Genomic DNA, 13,218 nt, shown 5'->3' with positions numbered 1-13,218 from the left:
TAGTCTGCTGGAGATGCAGAGAGGCTGTCTGTAGTCAAAAGTTAACATGCAAGTTTGAGTTGACAGCAGCGCTTCAGAGCAGCTGTGCAGCTGTTAAGTGTCGCTGAACCAAAGACAAAACAGTCACTCTAAACAAAACCAGACTAGCTTGCTTTTGCATCGCTCACCAACGCTCGCTGTCAATGTAAGAAATATTAATTGGAACTGCTGGTTGGTATTTATTTATTTGTGCTCCTCTGTGGTTCACTGGCTGACAACGTTGTGCATCAGGAGAATGTTAAAGTGCTTAAACAGAGTGCTGCAGGGCGCTTTGACAGCTGGTGTATACAGAGCACAATGGGTTACAATGAACAATGAATCTGAAATAGCTCAGGCTTTATATAACCAATAGTAATCGATTGACTCCAGTGCTGATCCAGCACAACCACTCCTCGACTTGAGTCGTCGTCGTTGGGCCCTTTGTCTCCTCCCTGATCCCAGTTTATTCTTGTGTTATATTTTTCTCCTAATGACGGAGTCTGCCAGAAACTTGAGAATTGTGAGAAAATGTTTCACACTGTTCCCTATTTTTCTCTGCCTTTTCACAAGACTGTCTCTTCTGTCTGTCTCTGTAATCCCTGGAAATGATATCAACATCTAAACTCTGTCCAGTTTGTTTCAGTAAGTAGAGAATTCCAAGAAAGATTATAGTAATTTAGATAAATCTCCATATAAATATACAAGTGCAGCTGCAGAAGCATCATAAATGTAAAAACTAATCTGCAACATGCTTTAAGGACTCTTGCCATGCTGGCATGCTGTGCAGCTCCACAGTATACAGGTGCACTCTGGGAATAGAACAACTTCTGCTGGGTTTGTTTTCGTCCATGTTAGAAGTGGTCCACCTCCCTCTTTGGGATTTCCTTGAGCAGTGCAGCTCCATTTCCTGTTGTTGAATTCCTTTTTTCCCCACAGCACCTCAGAGAAAGTGGAGCGTTACAGCTCCAGGTCCTCCTGTCTGTGCAGGGCAGGTCTGGTCAATTTGCCAGTTCCCACAGGAGTTTACAAGATGCACTTTTATCTATTTATTAGTTTATTCAATCAAGAGAGCTTTGCAGATGGTACAGTTCTTTACCAAATCCCCTCAGTTTCCATGTATGGCTCCAAACATTGATACATTTGTGTTACTGTATCACAATCAAAGCTTTCATTAACCAGCTGATCATTTGATTGCATCAGCTGCACAGTTTTTTCCTGTAAAGGGTAAAACTCTGCAGAAATATTTCTAATGGGAGGAATTTTGAATTCTAGAGAGACAGTCCCTGCAGCTTTTAAAGTGTTCGAGATGAAGCCTGAACAAAAGGCTCAGCAAACTCTTTTTGAAGAGCGTCTAATTACTGACAAAAGCACCTGGACCTCTGCCAGATCTCATAGACGGGCTAACAGAGCCCTGTTAATAGGGTCTATTGAAGATTTAAAGGCCGGGTCTATCTGCTACCTCCATTGCCTTCGACTCTTTTCTCTCTTATCCGGCTGTTGTTGTTGCGGACAGTTTGCTCTGCTGCAGTGATTTGGTCTGGTTAGTTGGAAAAAAGAAAACATAGCTTTCTTTTGTTTGATTTTATTGCCAGTTTCATTACTATAACAGGAACAGTAGGAGCATTAAAAAGCTTTGGCATAAATATAACTGACGCAGCCACTGATCTGTACTATAATTGGCGCTGTGTTCCTTTATTGTAATGATGCTTTATTTGAGGCTTCCACTTGGCCTCAGAGGGAGGATGTTATGTTTGTATAATGAAGAAGGACAAAGAGGTGGGTGGGACAAAATGAGCAGGGTGGGTAATCTATTTGTCGGACAGATACGATTCTCCACCTAAACATGAACTGAGCAGTCTGTGAACATTAGTTCTGCATTGGATCAGTCAGTCAGACGCTGTTTCCCCATTCCAAAGCCCATTTATAATGAAAAATGCTGTTTGTCAACTTCTGGGCTCTGTGTTCTGTCACAGACTATTAAAGAATTTTCAAAAGACTCTTCACATGAAAACTGCAAACTAGAAAATGGAAAGGCTTGTTGTTACACTCCTGCCAAAAGTAGGGAATCTGTTGAATATGAATTATGAGTTTGGAGCTGAAAAGTACAACTTGTGTTGTTTCTTGTTTCTGCAGAACATTTTGTTGGAATAGAGTGCTCTCAAGTTCAGTTTAACAATCAAACTGTTCAATACTATAATGAAATGATTGGTAAGTAATGTGTGAGTGTTACTAGTGAGATTTATTCCTGTAACTCTAACTTATAATTGATTATTGCTTAAGACAAGACACTACAATTTTGAGGTTTGGAGCTATTTTTTCCCCATAACATGTCAAACATCCAACACCCACGTTTAGGTGTAGATTTAACTATATTTGATCAATTTGCACCTGTAGATTTCTCCTGAATTCGCTAAAAGTTTGCATTCTATTGCAGCGTGTAGTACGTTGAGCGTAGTCTCAAGGTCGTCATCACAGGCATCATTAGAAAAGCTACTCTCCTGCACAATATTATGTGTTTTACATGTTATGATTTGTTGTTGCTGTGAATTATATTCTATATTTTCTTTCTTGAAATAGTAATTTCCATTCAGAATGTATAAACCTTTAAAGGCTGTTTTCTCTAAATTCGTTTTTTCTCATTCTGAGCAACAAATCTCAACTTCAGCTCCACTTACAGACACCAAACTGACCAATTTTATTCCTAACTGTATTCTTAAGGTTTATAAAGAGGAGTTTGTCTTTATATCATTCATACCCTCATTTAACATTTGTTCCTAAAAACTTGACTTAAATTGTTGTTTTTTTGGCTTTTTAACAATATTTTCTGATTTATTAAATGATAATAGGAGATATCCCAATTTCCTTGAGTAAAAAACTTTGAATCTAATATATCAACAAAATAAACTAATAACTTTGAATTTTGCTTTATCCAATGTTCAGGTTTCTGTCCTGTACACATACAAATTAGTGCCCTTTTCACTCAATATGAGTTTTCAAAAAAGTTGTAATGCAAAAAAACATTATCTTAATGCAAATAACAAACTGGAGAAGTTTCGCGTTGATATCTATAAGTTAAAAATATTACCCTATTCACCTGTAGTGTCTCCTTTTTAAAGGAACATTTCAACCCCAAATCAAAAACACACATTTTTCTCTTACCTGTAGTATTAGTTATCAATCTAGATTGTTTTGGTTTCAGGAGCTGTAGAGATATTGGGGTGAAATGCTCCTTTAACGATTAATTTGAAGTACTTTATGGACAGACATCATGAAGCAGTTCTTCCCACAAATGGAACAAAAAATGTAATTGGTGTACTGTATTCTGCTGCCTTCAGGAAGTTTTTTTTCCTCCCCAGGGTTTCCTCATTCAGCATCCCGACTGTATGTTTGTGAACACGCCCAAGCTGCTAATCTGTGCCATCATTTCCTCATGACTACGACTAAGGCAAAGTCACGTCTTTGCTGTGTTTTGATGGACATTTCCAAGAACTCTGTGTGACATTAAGACGACCGGCTGCGCAAATTATCGGCAAATAACTGTTGACACTCAGATGTCTGTAACTTAAAGGAGCAGAGACCGTAGCCACTACACTGAAGCTATTCTGCATGTTTGCATATTGATTCTCTGGTTCGATCTTAATGAGCAAGTAAAAAGATTTCCTTGAGGAACAAATGCATCATTAATGTCGATCACTGAACTGCAATTTAAAGATTTACGGTGACTTTTTTGTCACTGCTGTAACTGTTTCCATCATTATTTTTATGGTCCTGTCCTAACAGGCCCCTTAACAGACAATTCAAGAGTAATGAGTTTATTCTTAAGCATATGCAGAAGCCAGTAAAGGCACTTTTAAGTGTACATGTTTATATTCTTTATGTAAGCATCTCTGTGCATGTGTTAGACAGCTCCAGTGTGAATACAAGCTGTCCTATGTCTGAAAAGGAATGCACAAGATTACAAAGTGACTTGCATACGATGGGTTTTGTGCACAGTACGCAAAACATTACCACCGAGGGAATTAAAAAGCTACACTATGCTCTGCAGTGATAATGAGATGGTTTAAGGACTGGATTTGATGCGACTCAAGCTTCACACGGTGCAGTAAACAGTCCGTTGCCGTGTACATTAAACATAGCTTCCTGTGTTGTCAAAGATAGCATATATTGCGCAAGCATTGCATCTTTTTTTCTTCAAAATCCTGTCATGTTTGAACAGAGTCAGCATGGACATTTCCCACCTCAGTCATAGCCTACGTATGTGAGAAAACAAAGGTTTCATACAGGATTTCATGTGTGATTGAAGAGCAGATGGGGAAATCACACACACCGCCTTATGACGCAAGAGAAAATAGGCTGTTTCTATCTGACTGAAAATCACATGGATGAGTGTAATGACTTTGAGTCTGTTCCCTGCATACAACTGAGTCTTTGTCACTCAGACTGTGGACATTTCAGTCAATACTGCCATTTTCCTTAAAACAGAAAGCCGATATTAAAGTCTGTCTGCGAGCAGCACGTCTACAACTGTCTTTCTGGTCTCAAACTAATTAGGTGTAGCAATAATGTTACATAGAAATAGCTATGTGGAACTCTAGGGACCTGAATCCCTGCTTCTAAAAATGTGATATTGATAGGAAACATATTTACTGATTCAGTGAAGATGAGATTGAGCGGCCGATATGATTGCATTCATTTTAGATTTAATACGATTTGATTCAGTGCTGCAAGAAGCTGTATTGAATTTTTTTTCTCTTTGTGATGTGCACTGCGGCAGGTCCTATGCAGAGGACAGAGTTAAGGAACAGAAATGTCAATTTTGGCATTATAATGAAAATGGCAAATATAAACAGTATGGGCACAAAGGCTTTCTCACAGCTTCTGACCAGTTGTTCTCAGACATGATGTACCACCAGGATTTATTCTTATATTGTGTGTCTGTAAGGGAATTTACCAGAATAAAAAGCACAAGTTGGTTTTTTGATGTGGTAGATAAGATAGAAAGTTAATTGTTCATCTTTCCCCCATTTTTTAGTCATACATATACAGGAAGAATTCATAATGGCATGAAAATGGTTTGCTACTTTGTATTTTTTATCTCCCCTTTCCCACATTAGGTGACATATCTGTCTACTTATGTCACCAGCAGTATTTTGACGCTGTGTGTCAGGGCCAAGGCCGGGCGATAAGACCACCAATGGGAGTTATTAGTAGCTATTAGCCTCATTGATATGGGTTAGATGGGGGCCTATTCCACCTTCCAGTAGGCCCAGAAGGCCATTAGATGAACTACGATATTAACGTTTATAGTAGCTGGAGTGAACCCCTGAGATTCTGTTTTGCTAGACTGGAGTTTAGACAAAAATAGGCTTTTCCATGTTCTTATTTCAAATGAAATATTTACTTATTGAATTACCAGGAAACATTTCATGCCTCAATAACGATCTATATCAAGATATATAGCTTGATCTATATCAAGATAGAAGATTTTAACCACATTGCCTGGACCTCACCCGGATCCATCATTGTGTTCAGGGCTGCAACTAAAGCTTTAGCTATCAAGCTTTGACATTTGTGATAACGAACAATAAAGACAATGTATAGATATCACTTCTTCATTCAATAAAAATGTAGTTGCTATTTAGGGAACCTAAACAGAAACAGGTTTGGAGAACGAATGCACTTTAGCACGAGGTGAGAGCAGCTTTTAACCCTCTGATGGCAAGTCCCAATACAACTCTGTCTATAGCTAGCTGCCGTTAGCTAGCTGGGGAGCTAATTATCTTACCTGGACAAATCTGCATCGTCCACGAGTCTGACTCGCTTTCTTTTCAAATGTTAGTGCATCACCTGCATGCTCCTGTGATATTCAAGGTCTGCATCACAAATGTTGCAGGCAGGTGTTGCATCAGCCGCCACCAATTTGCTACATTGTGTGTTAACCTGTTGCTTCCCAGTCACTGTTTGGCACGTGCAACTCTAAGCACAGATAGTAATGATGTAAGATGGCTCAACCCTCTGAAACTACATCAGGTCGGCGCACAGCATGCGAGATGATGTAACAACAATTTAATTTGTTTGCAACTAATTTTGTCATTGATTTTTGTTCGTTGCACCCTTAATTGTGTTGCTTCCTAAGTGCACATGTTCATTGTGAGCAAGCTGTTATCCATTCTCTAAACTGCCGCAGCTGCACCTCACATGACTGACCTCAGTCAGCATCAGATGAATCCTGGTGGAAACATCTCCTCCACTTAGACTGATTGAACTTCTCACCAGTTTAAGGGGAGCGAACACAAACCTCCCTGCTCCTTGAAGTGAAATTATTCCATTAAATGCTGCTTTATTATGGTAGTGTTGAGTTGGCATCGCTTCACTGTAGCAGCTAATATGACCTTCATTACTTCTTTCCTTTTTTACTCTTGTGTCTCTAGTGATCTGCAGAGGCGGAGAGAGAGGGGTGCGCTGTGATTTGGTTGTCCTTCACATCAGGTGCTCCGTCCTTGCGGCAGGCAGTTCTCTGTCTTCCTTCTCTGACATATTCTCTTCTGTTCTCATCTGCCCGGCTGTTTTGCTGTACAGCGAGCACTACTCTGCAGAGGGAGTGAGATGCAGGCTTATTTTCACTGTATGCATTCTGCTTCTGTCAACACTTTCTGCAGGAGCCTCGCACATTATAAAAGCCTGCTGCAGACTTGTGTTGTTGGTGTTGAATGGATGAATTTGTACCTCTCTGTGTATATTGTTAGTGTGCATAAATACTTTTTTCCCCTCCATAAGCATAACAGATCCTGGTGCATCCCATTTTACACTAATCCAGAAGTTATAATTAGTCCCGGGCTGCTCTGGGGTTCATCAGCGAGTCTCATTAGTGAGGAGTCTGTGATACCCCTGTGCCTCTAATCTCACTCTGTCTGCTGCCGTCCCGCTGAGAATTTGGATCTCTAGTAATTCATTTGACATGTTGACCCTCATGTCCAGAACATAATTATTTCTTGTTCGGTTTTCTTTTATATGACTGTGAGCAGAACCCCCCCCCCCCCCCCCTTTAGCATCACCACATGTTTTTTTGTGTTTGTATTGCTAATTTCTACTTATGCATTTCTGTGTTTCCTGTTTAGGTGACTTGGGCAGAGCAACAAGTGTCGAAACGGAGAAAAAAGAGGGATGTCTTCGCCGAACCCTTTGATCCTAAGTTCAGGGACCAGTGGTACCTGGTGAGTGTGAACAGAAAGTCCACTGAACAAAAGGATGTGCTGAGTGTTTTGTGTGGTCGTCTGTGGAACATAATTCTGCTCTACACACTGGTTAAGCTTTTTATCCACCCAAAGTCAATACACGTAATTAAATTTGGGGCTGTGATGTTTCCCCCGAGTCACAAGACAAGCTTGTATGAATCCAATATACCGCCTTTGTGCGAAAGGCTGTTCTGTGTCTTGTTTGCAGAAAAACGAAGCAGCATTCTTGAGTGACTTCACCTAAAAGACTCAGCTTGAACAATAGAATACGTACAAACACAAAGTGCCTTTGAATTCCGAATTGCATCCCTTTTAAAATCGGTGGTAAACTTTAGTCCATAAAGCGACAAAGACAAGAAGATGGAGAGAAGACAGAGGTGATTCACCTTGAAGCGCTCTTGTTGTCAGTTGATTGATTTTTCCGTTTGACTTGAGGAATGTCACTGATACGTTGGCCTGTTAAAAGCAGCAGTAACAACCCCTGAGATTCTCTGTTCGGCTCCACTCTTCCTTCAATTACTGCCAGGGCGCTTCAGGCGGAAGGAAATTCATGGTGATGCAAAACAGACTTGCATCACCGGTTGTTATAAAAAAAAAATTCAGTGCTTTAACAGAGGCAGACTGACTTCCCCAGTGTGTTGGAGTAGTTAGTGGCAACTTGAAAGGCAAATGAGTAGATAAGAGCTCGCTGCCTGGTTGTATTAATCTGAATAGATGCGATAGATTCTGCCATACAGTTATTAGAATTTCACTGATATTAAAAACCTGCTTGTGATGCATGCAGATATGGCAACGTTTTGTGCAAAATTTAATAGCATTTTTACTATCTTTTAAGGCCGCTGCTACTGATTAAGCAAGTCATTATCGATTAATCTGCCAATTATTTTGTTAATTAATCCTTTCATTTCTAAAATATTAGGGAAGAAAATGTCCATCACAGTTTCCAAACACCCAAATCTATTTTTTTTTTCATTTTTTTTTTATCCAACCAATATTCAAAAACCACAAGATATTTCACTGACTATCACGCATATTCACACATAAAAAGGCAGCTTATCTTCACATTTAAGAAGCTGGGCATGTGTGGAATGTGTTGGTCAAAATTGATAAATTAGTTAAAAATAGTTGCTGGTAAATTTTCTTTTGATCCGCTAATTAATTAACCACCAGAGAACTGTGAGAGCTCTAGTGATCCTGGCCAACATGACGGGGCAGCAGGCTCAGTTTCAACATGAAGACACACCTAAACGAAACAACCTGACACACAGTGCTCAGCTGCATCTCAGATTAATCTTCAGCTTCCCAGCTTTCAGATGATGTACACCACATGTGGCATCTACTATCGACTTGCTTTCAAGCCTTAAATATCGCCTTTCGTCCCATTAAAGACAAAAATAGATCGACAGCTCCAGCATATTTGTTGGTGGTACATAAAGAAATGACGACAGGAGAGTTAGAAAAATTAAATAAAGCTACTGTGCTGATATTTGTAATTGTGATATACTCTGTAGTCCCCTTTTAAAGAGCTCCTGTGTGAGTGAAAAGCATGAAAAATAAGATTGATTTCTATTTATAAGTCTGTGGGCACCCCGTGAGGTTGTAAAGCTCATTAAAACACCAAAAGACATGAAAACTGGAGCAACACCTTTTCCTATTCTCAGATCCTTCCCACTGTTGGGATCAGCTGAGCTTTGAGTAGAATATAAATGTGAACAAACGAGCAACCTCCATTTAGCATGTTAGGTTAATGTAAATGAAGCTGTTGATAGCGGACGGGCCATATATTGCGTGAATGTCTCCCCTTGGCTGAGTTCCAGAAAATAAATCTATCTTTTTTTCATTAGAGAAATCCACTGTGTGTATTTTAGTTATTAAGTAATCGTGGTGATATATGTAGCAAAGGTTTTCAGTTTGTGTTGCAGCTTTCTCTCGCAAGAAATAAGTCTGTGCCTCATTAAAAGTGAACCTGCCGGCCAGAAGAGAGTGTGGGTGGGTTTGTTGGCAGGGTGTCCTTGGTGGACAGATGCTAATGGTCAGCATCTGTCGTTACAATGAATATTTAATATTTTTCTGGTATTTATCTAAGTGATGACACACTATAAATCACAGGCAAGCCTCAAAGCAGAGATCTCAAGCTGTACATGGTGTATGTTCGCAGAAGGAACGCTGACATTAAATCAGAACAGAAATCACTACATGAGCAATATTCAAAACGGAAACCTCCCTCAGATTTATTATACACTCAGCGTGTCGGCAACAATAGGGCTTTTTCAATTTGAGTCAGCATTGCAGATCAGACCTCCCAATTGTTTTTGTGCTTTAAGGTTTAAATGTCAATGACGTTACAAGGCTGAAGAACAAACCTCATCCTCTCTGATATTCCACACTTAACAAAGGACTCGACTCTGAGAGGAAATGTAGTGGGTGGTACATCAGACACATTATATTTAACAGAAAGTGAAAACAAGAGCTTTGAACTTGATGAAAGCGAGACTTGGCTTTTGACCAAAGGTCAAGTTAAATGTCAGAAGCATATCAAAAAGCATAGAGAATGATAACTGCGTGCTGTGATGCTGCTCACAGCTGCTTTGCGGGTGAAACACTGATGCTTTCAGAATTGAGATATTTTCTTTAACCTTGCAATCCTGCAATCTCCTCATTGGGAAGCTTTAGCTTTTCACTAAGGAAGAATGACTGAAATTCAATAAGCTGCACCTTTTCCCCTTTTTCCTTCAGTCAAAAGCCCAGTCTTCATCAAAATGTCTTAAAAGATTGCCTTCTTTTTTTTTAGAGTAAGCCCTTCCAGATTTAGTTAAAAGCACATTCTTGTCAGCACTCAGGTGTCTCTCAGATAATTAGATTCCATCTAAGTTATTTGCTTTCTCCATCCCCAGTACAACAGCAACCACCGTGACTTGAATGCCAAATCTGCGTGGCAGTTGGGCTACACAGGTAAAGGAGTGGTGGTGTCCATCCTGGATGATGGAATAGAGAGGAACCATCCTGACTTGAGTCAGAACTACGTGAGTATAACTAAACAAGATGAAACATTATGTTTTTCTATGGAGAGGCTGTTCCTGCAGCGACAAACAGAATGAAGATAAGAGCAGAGTAAATAGAGCAGATTTTGAATTAAAGATAGTGTCTTCTTTGTGCTCAAACTGAATTGTTGATGAATTTTAAGAAGCATTTCTATGCAGACAGAGGTATTAAATTTGGACATTTGGGAATTTTTGAATGTACAAACCCACAGACTGTATCAAAAGATTCACAACATGACGGCTCCCAAAAAGTGAAGCCAAACCATTTTGATCGCCCCCTGGTGGCTGGTTGCAGTATAGGTCATAAACCCCGTCCCCTCCATGTTAACGGATGGGACATGAGTAAAAATAAAAAATTTAAATTATTGTCAAATTAATTTTCCACAAAGATGGTTTCTGACATTTTAATTAATTCTTAACCAGCTGATGTTTGTTCAAGTCGTCATTCATTTAATTCATTATTTTATTCCTATAAAGACATACAGGTGCATCAATAAATTAGAATATCATAGAAAAGTTTGTTAATGTCAGTAATTCAATTCAAAAAGTGGAAATAACACATTATATAGATCCATTACACACAGAATGAAACATTTCTTGTCTTAATTTATTTAATTTCCTAAAATTCAGTGTCTCAAAACATTTGAATATTACAAAAGACCAATTTTAAAAAGTATGTTTAATATGGAAATGTTGGCCTCTGAAAAGTATGTCCATCTTTATGACTCAATACTTGGTTGTGGCTGTTTGACTTGAACTACTGGAAATGGATTTTTCCATCATATTCTAGTTTATTGAGATGTACCTGTATATTTTGGCTTCAAGGAAGTGGAAAGTCATTGTCCTTCTTTATATACCGTATCTGTGCCCTACTGACTTCTGCTCCTGACTCTTAACAGCTTATCTCCGTCTTTATTCAGGATCCTGATGCCAGCTACGATGTGAATGATGGCGACCCAGATCCTCAGCCTCGATACACGCAGCTTAATGACAACAGGTAGAAATCTACACTGATAACAATTTAATTTCCACTCTTCTCTCTTGTCTGTTGGCTTGCCCCAGCACCACCCACCTGTGTTTTCTGAATGCCGGCTGTGAGAGGGAACATGTCAGAATGAAATTGCACTTGTTCATTAATTTGTCGGCCTCGCTGTCTGATCGCTGGCAGCTGACATGTAAATAGGCCTGTGGCAGGGGCACCATTTATGGGAGCAGGACTAACTGAAGGTCACAGCCTGTGGGGTTTCTCCAAGAGATTTTGATTTTCAGCCATTTAAGAGCTTTTACTTTCCAAAAAATGGGCAATTACTAATATGAATCATGCCCCCAACTCAGAGTTTGTGGATTTGCGGTGGCCTCTTAAATCACACCGGCGCCACCAGGGCCTTTCTATAGCCAGGGTAAGTAGAGTAAACCTACACTGGGATTAAGGAAGTGTGTGACAGAAAACTGCTTTATTCCAGTGGCCTCTGCAGATGGCATTAGGAGTTGTTTACCACCACAGTGATGTCTTGCAGAGAATTGATTGAATTAAGTTCATCAGCATTAATGAAACAGAGCAAATCTGTTGGCTCTGGAGGGCCCCTGCTCGTCTTCCTTCATTCCCACTGCCTGCCTCCCGTCTGACTTTAATTTCTGATTCGCTGTAATCTGCTGTTTGTGGGCCACTGGCCTGAGAGGCTTTTTTATCCCGAGGCTCACCATGATTACTGGTGATAGGCAGGGAAGATTATAGTTAGGCAGGGATGGAAATCAAACGTCCCCTACTGAGACAGAGGCCAGGAGCCGGCAGCATGAATATGAAGGCCAGAGGGAGACAGTCTGAGCTGCACAATGGCCGAAAAATGTACTGTAACCATGCCAATGCTGCATCGACTCCTCAGAGGCTTTGGGGAACATATAAGAGGTGGAGGCTGATTGTAGAGGGTGTGTAATTGTTTTCATACTTAAAATAGAGAGGACTACTTTGGGGCAGAACCACACACATACACACACACAAAGAATTATCAGGAAAACATGGAGACGGTACATACAATGTGCTTTCAGCCCAGTGTTTTTAAGATTCTGTGCCAGTGCCTCAAACTGTTTTCACCACCATCATCAACTAAACCCTAAATGGTGGAATTTCTTGTGGAAGAATGTGGGAGAACATCCCTCCAGCTCCACAATGTATGCCAAGGCATGCTTAAGCTCTTCTGGTGGCTCACTGTGGCCTAGAGCCCAGCTAAGACACTTACTATTGATGTTTCCTTCTTTTTGGCTGCACCTCATTGCAACCCTGGTTCACCTCAGCCCTTATCTCTCGCCACCCAGCTCTCCGTGTCTTCCTCCTGGCAGGACCAATTGAGCGGGAGCACATTGGTGTGTGTGTGTGTGTGTGTGTGTTTGTGCCCGTTTCTCTTACTTTACAGTGGGTCGGTGCAGATGCATGTGTAAACAACCTGTGGGCGGGCATGAAAATGTGTAAGGTTGTGTAAGACTGTAAGTGTCTGTTCCCTGCAGAAAGCCCAACTCTGTTCACGTCCATAAGGCTGTCTTTATTTCCCAGCACACGGGAAGCAGTGAGGATGGCTCAGCAGCAATGTGGCCATTCACCCTCGTGTTTATCCAAGACGGCATGTGATCTAGATGTTGCTCTTTCCAGGGTTTCCTCTGCCTCCTATCAGGATGGTTTCCAAAAGTGCTTTTTTTTCGATTAAACCTTGCTGAACTGGCATGGAGTCTTTTCTCAATTTATATCCTCCTGATTTGGATTAAAGGCCCACTCTATTTATCTTGCTTTTTGCTGAGCATGAGTGGGGAATGCCCACTCATGCTCAGCAAAAAGCAGTGACAAAACTGTAAACACTAGAACTAGCTGAATCAACGCTAGCAATGCTAAATTTGGAATTTGCAGCTCTGAATATACTGCTTTGCATGCCACA

At 40.3% G+C, this 13,218-nt stretch overlaps 1 protein-coding gene across 3 annotated transcripts in view; it reads left to right on the top strand.

Moving 5' to 3' along the window:
* LOC131983224 (furin-1-like) overlaps positions 1 to 13,218 on the top strand; it is a 111,379-nt gene that overhangs the window by 58,846 nt on the left and 39,315 nt on the right. For all 3 annotated transcript variants that reach the window (XM_059347922.1, XM_059347904.1, XM_059347913.1), the window contains exons 4-6: positions 7,137 to 7,232; positions 10,148 to 10,276; positions 11,215 to 11,291. In XM_059347922.1, the coding sequence (XP_059203905.1) occupies positions 7,137 to 7,232; positions 10,148 to 10,276; positions 11,215 to 11,291 (302 nt within the window). The remainder of the gene's footprint in view (positions 1 to 7,136; positions 7,233 to 10,147; positions 10,277 to 11,214; positions 11,292 to 13,218) is intronic.

The sequence above is a fragment of the Centropristis striata genome, chromosome 2, assembly GCF_030273125.1.
Source record: "Centropristis striata isolate RG_2023a ecotype Rhode Island chromosome 2, C.striata_1.0, whole genome shotgun sequence".
NCBI classification, from domain to species: domain Eukaryota; kingdom Metazoa; phylum Chordata; class Actinopteri; order Perciformes; family Serranidae; genus Centropristis; species Centropristis striata.
This window is presented reverse-complemented; position numbering and strand designations above follow the sequence as displayed.